General features: G+C 33.3%; 1 protein-coding gene across 3 annotated transcripts in view; it reads left to right on the top strand.

The window, feature by feature from the left end:
- The window catches only part of ARB2A (ARB2 cotranscriptional regulator A), a 419,560-nt gene that overhangs the window by 89,231 nt on the left and 311,350 nt on the right, over positions 1-18,979 (top strand). For 2 of the 3 annotated variants that reach the window (XM_082651759.1, XM_082651757.1), the window contains 2 exons: positions 7,852-7,917; positions 13,005-13,196. In XM_082651759.1, coding sequence (XP_082507885.1) covers positions 7,852-7,917; positions 13,005-13,196 — 258 coding nt within the window. The remainder of the gene's footprint in view (positions 1-7,851; positions 7,918-13,004; positions 13,197-18,979) is intronic. The other variant, XM_082651758.1, reaches the window with a different exon arrangement.

The raw sequence follows: 18,979 nt of genomic DNA, 5'->3' as shown, positions 1-18,979 counted from the left end.
AGTTAAAAGATGGTCAGCATGAATTTAAAAAAAAAATTTGTATGTGATTTATAAAATACTTATCTAAAATATAAGACCGGGCTTCCCTGGTGGCACAGTGGTTAAGAATCTGCCTGCCAATGTAGGGGACACGGGTTTGAGCCATGATCCGGGAAGATCCCACATGCCACAGAGCAGCTAAGCCTGTGCACCACAACTACTGAGCCTGCTCTCTAGAGCCCATGAGCCACAACTACTGAGCCCATGTGCCACAGCTACTGAAGCCCACGTGCCTAAAGCCTGTGCTCCGCAACAAGAGAAACCCCTGCTCACCGCAACTAGAGAAAGCATGCAAGCAACAATGAAAACCCAATGCAGCCAAAAATAAAATAAATAAATTTTTTAAAATAAAATAAAAATATGAGAGCATGTTAAAGTAGAAAGTAAACTGTATGCATGAAGTTTTTTAAAAATATTAAAAGTAGATATTTTGCAAAGTGGTTATTTACTGTTTGAGCATTAATATTTTCTATTTTTATTAAGCTATAAAATTATAAATTTTCCAATTTTGTTTAAAAATGGAAAAAATCTATAATATTAAATTTAATATGTAAATCTCATCTACTTATTAACTTTTAGTACTCGTAGAAGTACTACATTGTTCTTGCTGATATAATACTAAATGATTCTGTTGAACCATGAATTGCTCAGCCCTGAAGGTAAAAATTACATTGCTTTGGGGATAAACATGTTTTAAATCAAGTAATTGCTCAGAGCTAAAATCTTCTACTACTTGCACTTTGTTTAGAGATGAAATGGGTAAGACTGGTTTCTTAAAAGCCATGGAGTTTTAAAAGTGCTATTTGTATCAGTAAGTGAAGTGAAACTGAGATAATCTTAACGAAGACTGTTTTAAATGCAAAAGTCTGTTTCCAAAATTATTATTAAACTTCTAATATAGTAAAAACTCATAATATCAAATTTTTTTACATTTGTGATACATTTGTAAGTCAGACTGCCTGTATTGACCATGCTTGGCTTATTTGTGAAATCAGAGCTTCCTAAGCAAATGAGTAGTGTTAAAAGGAGTTGCTTAGGTAAAACGCAACTGTTTTCAACTGTCCTGCATATCTATTTAATACAGAAATCATATACATAATTGTTTTAGGCAGAGGGAAACTAACAAAACTGTCACTTCACTGTACTAATTACAAATCACTTAATTTTATTCTATCAATTAGAACTAGATTTATCTTAGGTAACAATTTATTAACCTTTATTAACCTAAGTCTCTTTAAAAGTTGTTCCTTTTAAAATCTTTTATAGTTCATATTTCACTAATTCAGGTTGGTAGTCTATTGAGTCTGTTTTCTGAGACTTTCTTTGATTATGGGGCATAAAATGTCATAGATATACTTAAATCTTTGAGAGTATTTCTTTTGGTTCAGTTCATCCACGCTTATACTCCAAATCAGGGTACTCTTAGCATTTAGTTGTCCTCTCTAGAGGTGGATGTTACTCAGGATTTATGGATGTTGGTGTTTTGTGCCTTGGTCTAAAGTTCTTACTCTTCTGATGGGCCCAATACAGAAATTTTTATCTTACCATTAATAAAGTTGAGAAATGAAAATTGTTATTGCTGTGAATCAATGAGGTCAAACTTAATTTCTTACTAACGAGAGGGTTTTCTTCAGAGTAAGAAAGAACAGAAGCTTGGCATCTAATAGTAAAGTTAATTTTGTATTTTTATTTAATTAAAATATTTATGTTAATTTTCTTTCATTTCTTCAGTCATATTTCTTGTCATATATCCCATTTTATTTCTCAAATCCAGTCGCAAAAAGGTCTAAAGTACCTTCTGGGAAGCTTCTTAGTTTCATTACCCACCTCCTAAATTATAATCTGCCAGAATAATTTCAGTGCTTTTGCAGGAATAAAGGGTGTCATTGTTAGCTTCTTATTTAATTAATGACCAGATATAATGCAGAAATGCATGAGGTACATGATAAGCACATAGCAACTGCTCAATAAATGTCAATTAAATTTATTGCAGGGTGAGTATACCCCTTCTGTTGGAAGTACTCCACTGAGAATTAATTTTTATCAGACTTCATTTTCTTTCTTCCCACTGTCTATTTCTTTGATCGCCCCTGCTCTTTCTGTTAACATTTTCTTTAATTCCTAGGTAGAGAAATCCTGAGCTAGAAAAAAGTCTAGTTTGACTCCAGCTCGTAGAGGGCATTATTTTGTTGTTAGCCAACGGATCTATTTCATGAATATATAATCTCAAAAATACTTCCCTATGTCTTCCATTGTGGATTCATTTAATTTTAGCTATATGGCTACTTCTTAGGAATCAAAAGAAATCCAGAGAAATTATCAGGTGTAGTAATTTTTTTTTCTTTCCAGTTTTTCTTTCAAATAATACTATACTGCTTCATGGGTAGTGTGAGTACCTTATAACAGAGTATTCTCAGCTTCTCCTTCCCATAACTTATAATCTTGCTGTCATTCATTTTTGTTTTCTATAAGCTATAATCACCAAAAACATCGCTGCTATTATTTTCAACAAACTGTTGTCTGTTAGGTCAATTAAGAATAAGAAAAGGGACTTCCCTGGTGGCACAGTGGTTGAGAATCTGCCTGCCAATGCAGGGGACACGGGTTCAAGCCCTGGTCTGGGAAGATCCCACATGCCATGGAGCAACTAAGCCTGTGCACCACAACTATTGAGCCTGTGCTCTAGAGCCCGTGAGCCACAACTACTGAGCCCACGTGCCACAACTACTGAAGCCTGCACACCTAGAGCCCGTGCTCCGCAAACAAGAGAAGCCACTGCAATGAGAAGCCCACGTACTGCAACCAAGAGTAGCCCCTGCTTGCCGCAACTAGAGAAAGCCTGCGTGCAGCAACGAAGACCCAATGCAGCCAAAAATAAATAAATAAATTTATTTTAAAAAATAAAAAATTTAAAAATTATTTTACCTTAATTTATTCCTCTCTAACACTCTTCCTTTCTTTATGTACGTCCAAATTTCTGACCTATATAATTTTCCTTCTCTCTGAATAATTTATTTTAACATTTCTTGTGGTAGATCTACTTGCAAAAATTCCCTCAATTTTTGATTGAGAAAATCTTTATTTCTCACCTTTGAAGGATAAGTTCACTGGATACAGAATTATAGATTGGTGGATTTTTTTCTTTCAATACTTTGAATATTTCAATCTGCTCTCTTCTTACATGCGTGATTCTGAAGAGAAGTCTGATATAATTCTTATTTTATTTTCCTCTCTAGGTAAAGTCTTCCACATCCCTCACTCCCCCAGATCTCTCCATACTGCCAGTCTGGATTCTTTGTGTTTGGCTTTGTGCAGTTTTAATATGATATGGCCAGGTGTGGTTTTGGTATTTATCCTGTTTGGAGTTCTTTGGATCACCTGGATCTGTGGTTTTGTGTCTGTCGTTGATTTTGGAATATTCTCAGCCATTATTATGTCAAATTGTTCCTCTGTTCTTTTCTCTTTCTTCTCTTTCTGGTATTACTATTATGCATATGTTAAAACTTTTGTAATTGCCCTATAATTCTCAGATATTCTGTTCCATCTTTTCATTTTTTCTTTTCCTCTTTGCATTACAGTTTTGAAAGTGTGTACTGTTACATCTTGAAACTCTTTGATTCTTTTCTTGGCCATATCTAGTCTACTGATGAGCCCATCAAAGGCATTCTTCATTTTCATTACAGTGTTTTTGATATAGCATTTTCTTTTGATTCTTTCTTAGAGTTTCCATCTCTCAGCTTACATACTCATCTGTTCTTTTATGTTGTCAGTTGTTTCAGTAAATCCTTTGGCATATTACTTATTGTTTTAAATTCCAATTCTGATAATTCCAAATTTTCTGATGCTTGATTTGTCTCTTCAGGTTCTTTCTTTTTGCCTTTTAGTGTGCTTGGTAATTTTTTGTTGAAAGCTGGACATGTTATATTGGGTAAACGGGAACTTTGGTAGATAGGTCTTTAGTGTGAAGTTTTATGTTTATCTGGCTAGGAGTCAGTCTGTGTCTGCTATTTGCTGTAGCTCTTGTGGCCAAGTCTAAAATTTCCTCTTATGTCCTTGTTTTTGTTTTTCCTGTTGTCTTTAAGTGTTCCTGGAGACTTTAAATAGGGGTGAGCCTTGCAGTATCTCATTCCTTGTTATTTTATAGGAGCCCTATTGCTATGGTGGTAATGTGAGGAAGGGTGGGAGGAAACCTTCTATAGTCCTATGATTAGGTCTCAGTCTTTCAGTGAACTTTTTGCTTCCCCTGTGTCAGTTACGCTCTGGTGAAATAGTTTTCCTTGTGTGAAGGCCTTATTAAGTAGAACAGAGTTCAGTAGTATTTCAAAATGGTTACTTTCCTCTTCCCCTGCTGGAAGCAGGTGAGGATTTTTCTCTAATCTCCACAGTGAGAACCTAGTGAGGCTCATGGAGGTACAACTCATAGAAGTTTGGAGAATCCTTCTTTAAGGCTGAGGCCCCTCCTAATTTTTCATTCTTAAGCTAGTATTCATATTGAACCTCCAGAAATTAATCAATTATAGTTGAAAGTGTTCCTACCCCAGGACTGGCTTCAGCCAACACTTCTGCGCCTGTGCTTTTGTTACCAGTAAGTCCTTATCCTCTGTATCTGCCTGGCTGTCTCTCCAGTTTTCAGGGAAGCAGTTTGCCCTGTGACCTCAAATATCCGATAGATCTAAGAAGAGTCGTTGGTTTTCAGTTTGTTCAGCTTTTTCCTTTTTGTGAGGATAGGAGTGACTACTTCCAGGCTCTTCATATTTCAGAACAGAAACCAGAAGTTCCTATGTTTCTTATTAGAATGAAGATTTCACTTTCACTCAGTCTTATTAGTCTCTTAAGCCTTTTCTTTTCATGTAGGAACTTCACTGGAAACAATGTTTCTAGTGAATATTTGAACATAGATTACATTTGGGCGAGATACTTTTTTTCATCTATTTTTTTCAAAATTATCTTTTCATTTATTGACTTTTCTAAATGCAGACTGCAGTCCTCCTCAAGCTGTAAGGCTATGAATCCTTGATGCTTTCTTTCTAAGCCTCAATTCAGCAGTTAGAAAGATTTTTTAAAAATCTGAAATACTTTTCTCCCTCAAAGGACATAGACAGAATGAACAGTGAAGAGAATTTGTATACTGTTTTAAAGTACCTTCAATGCACCAGACAGTATCCTGTATGGATACACAGAAATGTAGAGGTAGGATACCTAAATTTTAGTGTTCTCAGGCTAGTCAGGTAACAAGACAGGTGAATAATATCAAACTCATATGCTTCAGGCATGTGCAGAGAAGCACAGAGGTGGGACATTTTGTCTTACCTTGGAGGGTTGGGATGAGGAGGAAAAAGTCACCTAAAGCAGCTGACATGTGATCTATCTCTTGGAGGATGACTAGGGTGGAGGAGAACATTCCAGCAGAGAAAACTGCCTACAAGTTAGATGGTTTAGTTTATGGTTGCTTTTCTTCTGCAGTCAGGACTTTGAGAGCAAGGGAAATTGGGCAAGTTAGGTAGTGTCTTTCCAACTCTATTCGATGTATGGCTTTATTAGAACAGATACTTGCTCTGTAATGTTTTTCAAAGTCAAATGTAAGCAGTGTTTGAATTGTTTTGTATTATATTGCAGTATGAAATTGAGAATTAACTGCAATATGTATTTCATATTGATATAAGGTATAACGTGACAAAATAATTTTTTAATTCTCAAATTATGTCTTGTAAGTATTTTGCATGGTGGTAGAATTCATTTGAGTTTAAGTTTGATTGGTTTTATTGTTTCTTTAAATGTAAGGATATTTTATGATTTCATAGAAGGAAGTTTTTAGAAATGATAACCCACTCATTTTAGCTAATCTCATTTAGTTAAACCATTTCTCTTGAAGTGGTAACCCACTTATAACTTCATGTATATTTTTAGACTCATACATATATTTACTCTTTCAGGTTTATAGTACTGCTACTTTCTGGTGAAGGTATAATGAACATAATTTAAAATTCTACATAAAATATAGGAATACTATTCAATTAATAACTAGTAGATTATCACCTAGTTCTAGTTTAGTGTTGTAGCTTTTGAAATTACTATTACCAGACAATATAAAGCTGTTCTAGCATACATCTAATATACTGTTTCTAAAATGAATGAATATGTATACAGAGAAGGAGGGATTTTGGACTTCTTAGAGAAAGCAAGATAGAGAATCTTATTTCAGATGACAGAAGACAGCACCAAAGTGATCTTAATTTTTCTAAAAAAAAAAATCATCTGATCTTGTTTCATATTAAGATTTGACTTTTAATTATGTTGCTGCTAAAATTATTCTCTGAGATACTGTGCATAGATGATTAAAGATATTTTTGAAACACTTCTTAAAATGACCATTAAAGCCTATTAAATCATCACTTTTACTCCAGACATCTCTTTCTTCACTTGCTTTGCTTTCTTTAATAGAAATAGTGTATTAGTTTTCTGTTGCTGCTGTAACAAATTGCCGTAAATTTAGTGGCTTAAAACAACACAAATATATTATCCTACAATTCTTGAGGTCAGAAGTTCAGTATGAGTGCCACCAGACTAAAATCAAGGTGTTGGACAGGCTGTTCCTTTCTGGAGTCTTTAGGGGAGAATCCATTTACTGCTTCTTTGAGTTGTTGGCAGAATTCATTTCCTTGCAAGTATAGCACCTAGGTCTTGTTTTCTTACTGGCTATAAACTGAGGATTATGTCATCTTTTAAAGGCCACCACATTTCCTGGCTCGTTGTCTGCTTCCTCCATCTTCAAAACCAGCAATGGCCTGTCGAGGCCTTCTCACTTTGCATCTTCTGACATACTGTCCTGTAATGTTTTACTTATAAGTATTCATATGGTTAAGTTGGGCCCACTCAGATAATCCAGGGTAATATCCCCATCTTGGGTTCTTAACCTTAATCATATCTGCAAAGTCCCTTTTACCATGTAACATAACATATTAACAGGTTAACAGGAGTTAGGATGTAGACATCTTTGGGGAGCCATGTTTCTGCCTAATAAAACCAGTAGTACTAACTGGTACCTGGCTTTGCTGGATCAGTTTTCCTTTTCTATTTGGAATACCTCTGACTTTTCCCTCTTTGATTCATGGAATACAAAAGAAGTGTTAGGATTCAGCAGAGTCATGATAGTACTATATTAGATATAATACCTATAGGGAAATTATAGGGAAAAGAGAATTCTAGAAATACTGAAAAAAAAGGAAAATATGCTTACAGAGTATTGCTTTGTAAAATAGAAAGTCCTTGTGTATTTTTGTGTTTATATTAACTATTTCGAATCCTTAGTATTAAGGTCCATAGTTATTCAGTACACAGCAGCAGGAAGTAAACCAGTAAAGAGCCTCTTAATTTAAATTTTTTTAATTTATTTTAAAATTTATTTATTTATTTATTTATTTTGGGCTGTATTAGGTCTTTGTTTCTGTGTGAGGGCTTTCTCTGGTTGTGGCAAGTGGCGGCCACTCTTCATCGCGGTGCGCCGGCCTCTCACTATTGGGGCCTCTCTTGTTGCAGAGCACAGGCTCCAGACACGCAGGCTCAGTAGTTGTGGCTCACGGGCCCAGTTGCTCCGCGGCATGTGGGATCTTCCCAGACCAGGGCTCGAACCCGTGTCCCCTGCATTAGCAGGCAGACTCTCAACCACTGTGCCACCAGGGAAGCCCAAGAGCCTCTTAATTTAGTATGAAAATATTCCAAGATAGCTATTCAGAGCAATAAATTTTAATAATTTATGTGAATTTTGATAATGGACAACATTGCATCTTAATATGTTATTTCTTTCCTACTTAGATCATCACGAAGTATGTATATGAGCTCCTGGAAAAGGACTGTAATTTGAAAAAAATATCTATTCCAGTAAGTCCAATTTTTAAAAATATTTATAGTTCCAAATAAAATAGTTTTCAATTCAGAAGAAAACTTTTGTTTTAGGTTAACTGTGATAAGTTTAAATGTTAAGATCCTAGTGTTTTGATATTGATAAAGATAATATTAAATTCCTGTCATTATATCTCATCTCATTGTGCACAATAGTTCTTAAAAAGTAATATTCTTCAGTGTAAAGAAAAACTGCTTTCCAGTCTTTTTTGAAAATGATGACACAAAAGGACTACCCTTTCCTCTACCTTTTCTCATTTCATTGCTATAATTTATTTTTACGTATTTATTTGAAGTAAACCAGTGTTCCTTTTCTTGTGTTAGACATTCACCATCGCTTTAATTATTTCTTGATTTTTTTTAAATTATATGTTTTATTTCTCTGTTATTTCCTCTGCACATCCCCAGATTCACTCCTGGTGCTTCATGTTTCATAACACTACTCATCTCTTTTTTGGTAGAACACTTTTTTGAAGTTTTGCACATTTTGCCATTTCAGAGTGAAAAAGTTTGAAATTTGTTCTGTGATTCAGCTTCTCAAAAGAACTTTTTTGTTTTTAATGGAAAACATGAAATATTAAGTGTTTAAATGAAGAAATAGTAACCTTATGTGTGTAACGATGGTAAACTAGATGATCTTTAAGGTCCCTGACAACTCTCTGATTTTATAATCTATATGCATCTCCAAGACTTCATGAAAGTAATTTATTTAAGGCACAAAACTTTGAATATTGATAATTTTGTTTACATGAAATTTTGCATGAAATTTTAAAGTTCTTTGGGCAGTGTTATTCTACTATGAATTGGAGGGTTTGAGGATTTTTTAATGCTATCCATCCTCCCAAATTAATTCCATAGGTTGATTTTTTTTAAAAAGAAATCTATTTTATATTTAATTTTCTATAGGCAATCTCAAGTACTAGGTCACATTGTTAATCATTTATTCATTCATTCAACAAATATTTATTTTAGGGTACCAGGTACTGTTCCAAGTGCTAGTGGCATAGCAGTGAATAAAATATTCAATGTTATTCCACGTAATGACTAAGCCAACCCTTGTTTTTTTGAAACCTTGCCTTCCTTTTGAATTATGTGAAGACCAAGATTTTAGTATCTTTTGGGGAGTGAATATAAAAGTCTTTTTTGGATTCAAATCTCTTTTAGTTTTGACTTTAGGTCTAGTGTCTTACTCTATTAAAACTATATATTGAATTTTGTCTTCTGGAACGTTAAGGTAGAATTTTGTCACTTTGTCCAGTCTTCTTTTCTTGTTAATTCTGTTTCTTTCGAAGTTTCTGAAGAATGATATTTAAAAAGCCTTAGGTTAATTCATTGTTACAGCACAATTAATATTGAGTCCTTTAACTCTGTAATACTTCTAGTTCCATGGAACCTTTAAACTCACTTTAATTCCCTAGATTTCTAGAACAAATTACAAGATAATTGGCCATATCTCTCATGTTATATGATTGCCTTTCATTAATTTTCTTTATAGAAAGCCTGAGATTAGATTTAGAAGGACTTCAATTATTTTCCTCTTTTTTAAATGTAGACTATAAAGTTACACAGAGGGAGCTTTACATTATATGAGACCTATAACAACCTTCATGTCCATTTTTGGTTAGTAAAGATTCCCTAATTTTATAAACATTAAAGAAACAAGAAAATTTTTATTTTAGGAAGTTTATCTCTCCTTAGATTATCATCACATATTTTATATAGTTGTGAATTTTTCTTCCCTAAGTATTAGTTTTCTCCTGAGTTCTCTTAAATCCCAAAGCTAGCAGTGAGAGTGGGTTTTTGTTGTTGTTGTTCAAAGTCATTTTTTTTTACTACAGGAATACCACCAAACTTTTTTTTCCTGATGATAAACTAAGTTTTATTGTTACAGTTGAAATATTTAACAAGGAAAGAAAAACTTTTTTTTTTAAATGACAGCACTTCGTGGAAATCCATGATTTGACAGATCATGATCATGTCTCATGTTTACTTTCCACCTCACAGAAATAGGTACAAAATATTCTCCATTTTAGTATCTCACACTTGTGTAGAATACTGGATACGTGAATTTAGCTTGACTACAGATTTGCATTCAATTTATTCAATCATATTTAAATAAATATCAAAATTAGTGATTTTCATAAGTATCCCAAAGTGAATTGTTAATTGCTAAAAATTGTTTGGTGCAGTCTCACTGACCAATTGGCCTTTGAGGTTGATTTGTCTCTAACCTGAGGTGGTACACTGGAATGACCTTTATGTGTATTCCTTAATGAAAGCTCATCTTAGTAAATTACCATTGTTTGAAGATAAATGGCCTTGGAACAACCATTTCAAAACTTAAGTTAATGAAGGAAAAATTATTTTATTCATATAGATATTTTTCTATTTTAAATTAGCACTAATTTTACACAGAGTAAATTATAGCCACCAGCTGCAGACTCACAGTTCTGCATTATATTGAGATGAATATGTCAATGACCAGCTTAAATACTGTTCTTATTCCTTAATCATTAATACCATTACATTGTTCATTTTTATTTTTTTTCCTTAAATACTCTGACATTCTGATATTTTCAAAGTCAGCATATCTGGATGTTCAAGTAAAACATTTATTCATTTGTTCATGGCTACCTTGACTTGTAGCCCCTTAAAAAATTCTTGAACAGTGGTATGATATAAAAAAACACGTTTATCTTCAGAAAATAAGTACTTTTCCAGTTTTAAAGTGATTACTGTGGAATTTAAAGTGCCAACATTCCATTGCTTAAAAAATTGACTCAGGTGCTTGGTAACAGGGGACTTAGTATGATGGAAAAAAGAAACAGTGATCAGCACCTGCTGGAAAGTCTATAGCTAGGGGTTTTTTCATTAAGATAAACAGATGTCCATTTCCATACATTCCAGGATCCATTAAGGCCTCACTGACTTTAAGAGGCTCTTTTATTTGTGCATATTTAGACATACTTTTTGGTAAATGAATGACTGGAAACCTCTGTAGCCTCTTTTTTATTTTTCACTGACAGCTTTGCTTTTTAATTTTTTCTTTTGTTCTTATCACCATTTTCTTTTTTTAAGCCATTTTAACTGAATGATTCATCTGCTTTCATATAATCCTAGGTAAAAGGGAGTTTTTTTTCTCAGAGTTGGCTTTCGTCTGTCTCCCATCCACTTTTCTTCCTCTGTGACTTCAGTCATATCCATTGTCATCATTGTAATTTGTTTATTCTAGACGTCACATACAAGTGAAGCTAATGTGGTAGTGTTATACTTCATACTTCTCTTACTGCATATTTAATTACTACTAATAAAGATACAGATATGCCATTTTAATTCTAAGCATTGTATAGTTCTTTTAAAATTCTTTGTAGTCATGCATTCATTTAATCTTCCATTTGTGCTTTCTGAACCAGGCAAGTATTGTAAGCAGTTAAGAGGATGCATTATTTAGTTAAATGCCTTTTATCTAAAGGAATTCACTAGTGATGCTTGATAAGATTCTTTATTCCAAAAGTTCATTCATTCTTATATAAATGAGTGCCTACAATGTGCCAGCCTTTCTTCTAGGCATTGGGAATGTAGCTGGAGACAAACAAAGGTCTATGCCTTCCTGGACTTACATTCTAGTGGAGGGAGCAGATGGTAAATAATAGAATATTATTAAAAGCATATTAGATTGTGTTATGTGCTATGGAGGAACATAAAACAGAATGGGACTAGGGAATTCTTGGGGAAGTGTTTAAATGGGGTGGTCAGAGAAGGCTTCACTGAGAAGGTGGTATTTTTTTCTTGAGCCCTGTGGCCGTGCTCTTCTTGCTGAAATAATTACCTTTTGTGCCCTGTTTAAACAACTGGCTAAGCATCCATTACTGACACCAATCTGATTGTTTTAGAAACAGAGAAATTTAATTTTTTTTGTGTGTCCCAGGAGTAATGACTGGGAACATTTGGAATCCAAGGCATTTTTTGGTATTGAGTTTTTTTCTTTCTTATTTTGGTAATTTTATTAATCTATATTGTTGATGAAGTGAAGTGCTATTGCATTACCCAGCATGTGGATTGACTTTCTCTATTTGAGGAGGTGTTTATTACCAGCTGTCAAGATTTTAACTTGGCTCTGACCTGGTTGCACAAAGGCTGCCATTCCTAGTTACTTGCCACTGCTGATGTGGAATACCACTCAGTGCATGCCATGGCATATGTAATAAGAGGTTGGGAAGTTATCCCTTTCTAAAAGTCTTTTGAATCTTTCAAATCTAAGTCATACATCATCTAGTATAAGCCTAACTATTAAGTGTAATCAAAATGACTAAGAATATTCACTTTTCATACCATAAATAGCTAGTACATAAAATAAGGTTATCAAAGTATACAAATAATATTCCTTCATAAGATAATTGTTATATAATCCTGTGTTCATACTCTGAATGAAATTTCTAAGTCCATTTACACAGAACAGTTGGTGTTTGAATTTTTAAATAGTTCCCCCTCCTACTGTTGTTAAAAGCTTAGTAGTTTTCCTTGCTAATATATGGTTTTCCAATATGTGTATTCTCCAGCTGGGTTTTTCTGTTTTTTATTTTAGGTGCAGCATATTTCTATTATAACTTATAGGCTTAATAGCTGTGACCTTGGGCGAGTTATTTAAACTCTCTAGGCCTCAACTTCTTCATCTATAAATGAATATAATAATAGTGCAACCTTAACAGAAATAATACTTTTTAAACATTTAGCATAGTATCTAGATCATAGGAAGCACTTAAAAATTAGTTATTCTTATTTATAATGATAATATAATATTAAATATACAATAATAATGGAGAAAGACATATTTCCAGTATTCTTTCATATTTTTATATGTTTAAATTACTATCATGTCTTTTTTTGCTCCTCTACCTTATATATAATTATCAATCTCTAATGAAAATTTTATTTTAAAGTTTTTTTACTTCTATAATTCTGTAATAGTCATTCTATAATTTATAGTAACCGTTAGTTGTTTTCTCATTTGTGTCTAAACCTGATCAGAAAACATTTATTTATTATTTAATTTTTTTTAATTACAGGTAGATGCCTCTGAGAGTGAACCAAAGAGTTTTATCTTTATGAGTGAGGATGCTTTGACAAATCCACAGAAACTGATGGTTTTAATTCATGGTAGTGGTGTTGTGAGGGCAGGTCAGTGGGCTAGAAGGCTTATTATAAATGAAGATCTGGACAGTGGCACACAGATACCTTTTATTAAGAGAGCTATGGATGTAAGTGCAATTTCCTTTATTTTTTTTGGCATTTTATAGCTCTGTTTTAGTATGTGTTATAAATTATTTTATCATGTCTTTTAAAAAGTCTTTCCTAAACATAGTCTTATCTTTAAATAGTTCTTATTTATTTTATTTGTAGTGAAAGATTATTCTGTATTATTTTGCCTTTACAATAAGAGCAAAAACGCATCTTAAGTATACGAACATTTAGATAAAATCTTTGAAATGAGTATTTTCAGTTCTAAATTTTTTCGTTTCTTATTACATGAAATATCAGTTAAATTATCAAATACTTATCAATATTATTGAAAATACTTCTGAAAAAAATCATGACTGCTTTTGTAAATCTCTGCCTACGTGATTTAGTGAAGTTAGAGACTAAAGGAATTCTGCTACCTTTAAATTAATATCTTATTCTTAAAAAACGACTCTTTAGAGCCCACAAATGTAATGCTTTATGAATAAGACAAAGACATACAAAATGGTAAATTGCAGTATTTACTGAATTACTTTCTTCTTACTTGAATTTCAACTTTTTAGAAATTGGTGTTTTAAAATTGTGTTCAAGGTTTTCTTTCCTGTAGTGGTGAAATTTCTTTTTCTGACCTAGCTTTGTTACATCTTAATATTTGGCGACTTGTTTTACTGTCTTATTCTTAAGTTCTGCAATGAATAGTTAAATTTTGCAAAGTTGGTTTTCTTTCACATATAAGCAGAGATTTTCTTCAGAAAAATAAAGGTAAAGTGACATCTTTACTTATAAAAGGTTAATATAATAACGGAAAGTTATCACGTATGCTTTATAAGAGCTACATTATTACATTTTTGTAATTAAAAGTGGAAAGATATTACTTGATACACTTATGATTGCAAAGGTCAAAGATATGTTTCCTACTTTAACTCTGAAATGATAAGCGTAAAGCTCAGCCCAGCTCCTAAAGAATATTTTGTTAATAGATTTTGAGGCCCTTAAAATGCTGCAAGTAGAATTTCATAGGTGAATTGTGTATTTTTTTTTTTCAGTCTTCATGGATGTGCAAAGAACACAAAGACATTACTTTTGATTCATTGCAAACTTCGATAGTGTGTTTTTTGGTAGAATTTAAGTAACTAAAATAAATTTATTTAAACTGTTTCATATTTCAGGTTATGAATAGTGAAATGAACTTACTCTCTGGCACATTAGTTAGTGGTTAGAAAAGATGCTGTTGATGTATTTTAAGAACTTTACATGTGAAATGTGATCACAATTTGGTGAATATTTGAACATACAATTTAGTAAAGAAAATCAGATGTTTGTACAAACACGTGCTTGGTGAGATACTTTATGTAAATTATATTGTCTGTGCTACTAGATCAACTAGCCTTTCCCATTCTAGAATATTTTATTGTTGTACAGGGTTTTTTGAAGTATAGGGGAGTATAGGGCTATAGAGTATAGAGTATAGGGAAAGCCATCCCAAATACCTTTGAACAAACTATCTGTTGAGATCCTAAACAAGAGGGAGGAGGTTTATCAGTAACATTAGAATAGTCAGTCATTTTGTCCTTTTAAGTAGGAATAGTGGGGGATAACAGCATTTCATTGCCTTGCCATTTTTGTGCTTTTCTCAGTCAGAGCAGCTCAGGGTTCCTTGAAATAAAGCAGCTGATTTCTAAGTTCCTTAGTATTTAGTGTATGTTGTGTACTTTGAAAAGTTTAGTTTATATACTTTATTCTCAATTTTATGAACTTTATTCTGGTAACTTTCTACATGGTGAACATTTAAAAATGGATATCTCTTTTTAATTCAGATAAAGTGATTTTATTACTTTGGTTTTACTTTTTCATGGTGTTTCTCTGGTAATTCTTCAAGGGTTGCTCTGTATTTGTGTGTGGCTGGAGGGTGCGGAGACAGGTGGGGGAAAGGATGGTATTTTAGGAAGCAGGAAGAGGAAGACTAACAAGGAAAAAGAAGTTGTCTCATTCTTTTTAATCAGATTACTCCTACATGTTTTTATTTTCTGGACTTTTTTCTAAAATTGTATTTAAAGAAATGTTTCCATAGTTTACAAAGGGCTGGGAGCCACTACTCTGTTTTCCATGGTCTGTCCATTTTCATATCACAACTGCAGTAAATTCTGATATTTTTCAGGCCAGACAAGATTATCTCTACTCAGTGTTGTTAATAATATTTATGCTATATTCCTTGCAGATTTTTAGTATAAGATAAAAGGTCCTAAAATAGGAGTCATATCATGGTAAGGTTAAAACTTTTTTCCAACACTAGAACCCTGCCTCTACTGGACTGTTTTGTAAAAAAAACAAAACTTGTGTTTGAATCTGTGGAGCCACTTTGGTTGAAGCTGAAGTGAAGATTGGAACCATTCTCACAACAGCACCTGAGATTTATTCCCTGACCCTGGGGCTCCATAGATGACAGTTTAAAAACTACAGATACTCTAATCCCTGCAGTTTAGATACTTAAGAACTTTATTATTAAAAATGTATTAAGATTTCTTGTTGGAGAAATAGTACATATCAGATAAATGCCCACAGTGCTGCTCAGGAGGCATAGCTAATATTTTCAGTGCTTAACAATCTTAATTGCATAATATATTAATTGGAGTAAGAAACAGTATATCATATAGCCAAGTACTAATTATTCAGTGTCTGATTGTGCAGTTTGAGATTTTCTCATACTTATTTCTTCTTTGATCTTTTCAGGCATTTTAGTTGATCTCTATAAAAAGGGCAAGGAAAATAGGTGACAGTTCGTTTCATTACTAATTGCAGGGGTGGTTCAGGGGTACAAAATTTAAGGGGTCAGTCACTCTCATGATGTGCAGTCCTTGTAGGACCGTGAGAGTGAGTGCCTCCTTAAATTTCGCACCGTAGACATGTCACCGATCTCTCCCTATCCAGGCTTTGACTGATTGAGATGTATATACTGTCGAAAAGTTTCATGGGGAGCAGTTTGGAAGCCCCTGGTCCATGAAGTCAAATTTTTACCATGCATCAGAATCACATGGAGGACTTCTTGAAACAGATTGCCCTGTTCAGATCCCAGGTTTTAATTCAGAAGGTCTGGTTGGGGCCTGAGAATTTACATATCTGAGAATATCTCAGGTGATGCCAGTGCTGCTCGTTGGGCACCACAAGAGAACCACTGGCGTAGGTAATACTTTTTGGATTGGTTGAGAATTTATATATACTTTTCAGTCTTTAGGTGTAATGCATAAGGTGGGACTTGATGGCAATTATATTTAGTGTGACAGAGGATGAGAAGTTCTAGAAAATGTTTTATAATAAAATCAGTGAAGTAAAAGTTTAAATTATAAAGAGTACTCTCAAAGTACAAGTGATTCATATCCAATGTGACTTAAATTTTTTTAATTTTAATAAGTTTTTGAGAATTCTGATAACTTGACTAAGCCTACATTGTTTTCTAATTTCTCATAGTTGGATTATTCAGAAGACTCTACTATTTCCGTAATTACTTACTTTGCATATAATTTTCATAGTGTTATATCTAAGTTTTTTAAATTAATGCTATTTTTATCAATGTAATGTATACAATTTGGGTTCTATAACATGGTGGACTGAGTTAATTAACAGTCACTTGTCCCTCCCACTAAACACCCATAAAAATAATGGAATAAAACATAGCAATAACAAAAATATTAAAGACCTAGTTATGTTCAAAAGATAGAAAAAGAATCTTTAAATTCCTGACTACAAGAAAGAACTTAAAACCCCAGTGGTAAATCCCTGGAGGGTGTGGCAGCCCGAAGGTGATATTTGATGAGGTATAAGACCTAGGCCCCAAGGGGTCCACAGCACAGCTTTGAGCCTGAGAGGCAGGATCTAAAACTAAGACCCTGGAAGCTTCTGCCTTTTTAGTTTTTAGAGGTGCAAAAGTCAGTTTGCTAGAGGTGCCAGGTGGGGTAAATAAACAGCCTCCCCTGAGATATAGAAGCCACAGATCCTAACCCAAAGGTGGATTTAGATTTGCAGTTTGAATTGAGACAACTTATTTAGTGTGGGAATCTCAAGCACTGTAAATTCATGTAAAAATGGACTTTGGACTGATGAAACTTCTGGGTTACCAAGTGGAAACAAACATAAAAGTGCCAACAGCAACACTTTACAATTCAGGGTAAATCCCTAATGAAGAAGAATTTGTAGTCAGAAACTAAAAATTATTTGAGGAAATGATTCATTACAAAGAAAAGTCAAGTCAAGCAAAACTATCAGGCACTGTTGAAGAGAGTTAGTAAATTAAAAGTTAGAATTGGGGAATACAGTATATAGAATATAGCAGAGAAAACCTGAGAAAAAAATTATAATAGATAAAAAGTCATGGAGAATAGAATAAGATCTAATAATCCTCTAATAGATGTTTCAGAAAAGCAATAGAAAAGAATGGGAGAAAAAGCAATATATTAGTGGTAGAGTGTTTATGAGAATATAGACACAAATCTTTGTAGAAGAAGCATGGCATATCTTGAGCAAGACAGATAAATCTACACTTAAAACTTATTAAAATAAAACTGTAGAACATCAGAGGATACAAGCATATAATCTTAAAAATCAAGTAAAAACAAATGACATACATCAAAATAAAGGTTATCCTTTCCTAATCCTTCCTCAGCTGTTAGTTCTGTTCCCTAGATGTAATAACTCTCAATACTTTTTGGTTTTAATTATATTCTCTATATCAACATTTTTTAATTATAGTGCTGTCTCTTGATTTATCAGTCACTTTCTTTTATGGCACATAAGAATCTCTTTCCCATTCCCACAGTTTTTGGATTAATTCAGCAATCAAGCTTTACAGTATTACTACTACTTTAATATTGCTTATGACTGAACCAAGTAGGTACTGTGGTTGCTACTCATTTCTGCTACAAGTTTATTTTCATAGAATTAATAATTTCCTAACTGTTTTCTGTTTTCTTTGTAATAGTTGTTAATTCTGATTGGCCTTTCTAATTTTTTACATGGTTAAATTTATCAGATAATCTTACGGTTTCATGTTCTTCTGGAGAGCTCTCTTTTGGAACTCTGTGGACTTCTGTCCCAATCTTGACTGGTCACTTTCTAAGCCTGCCTCCCTGTCTCTCTTCCCGGGACTCCACTTAGATTCTCTCTGGTGTTTGACCTCCTGTTTCCTTGATCTAATGACGGTAGCTTTTTGGATATATGCTCTCATTTTGTTGGAATCATCAAAGAGGGAATACGAGATCAATTTTTGAAACCTAGTATTTATGAAAAATACCTTTATTTTACTTGCTCACTTTATTTTCATAATTCATCTAGTCATAGAATTCCAATCTGAATATCATTTTCATTCTGAAATTTGAAGGTTTTGTTTCATTGTTGTTTTACTTGCAGTGTTTTAATTGAGAAGTCCAGTACCATTCTGATCTTGAATCCTTTTGTTTCCCTCCACGGAAGCTGCTTTTCCTTCTCCCTGGTTTTAAGAAATTGAATCATACTGCTTTTGAGAAGGTTTCTTGGTGTGGGTTTTTTGATTCATTGTGTTGGGGATGTGGTGATTCCTTTCATTCTGTACTGCACATTCATGATTTTCAATTCTGAGAATATTTTGTTGTGTTATTTCTTGATAATTTTAATCTTCTCTTTTTCTGGAATTTTCATTTGGTTTTGGAGTTCTGGACTGAGCCTCTAATTGTCTTATCTAATTGACTATACTTTCTCTCTCATTTTCCATCTATTTTTGCTCTAGTTTCTGGGAGGTTACCTACTTTTTCTTTTAGCCCTGTAGAATTTTTAA

This window comes from Grampus griseus, assembly GCF_964374135.1.
Source record: "Grampus griseus genome assembly, chromosome: 3".
Classification (NCBI taxonomy): domain Eukaryota; kingdom Metazoa; phylum Chordata; class Mammalia; order Artiodactyla; family Delphinidae; genus Grampus; species Grampus griseus.
The sequence above is the reverse complement of the archived record's forward strand: the minus strand, read 5'-3'. Positions and strand labels throughout refer to the sequence as shown.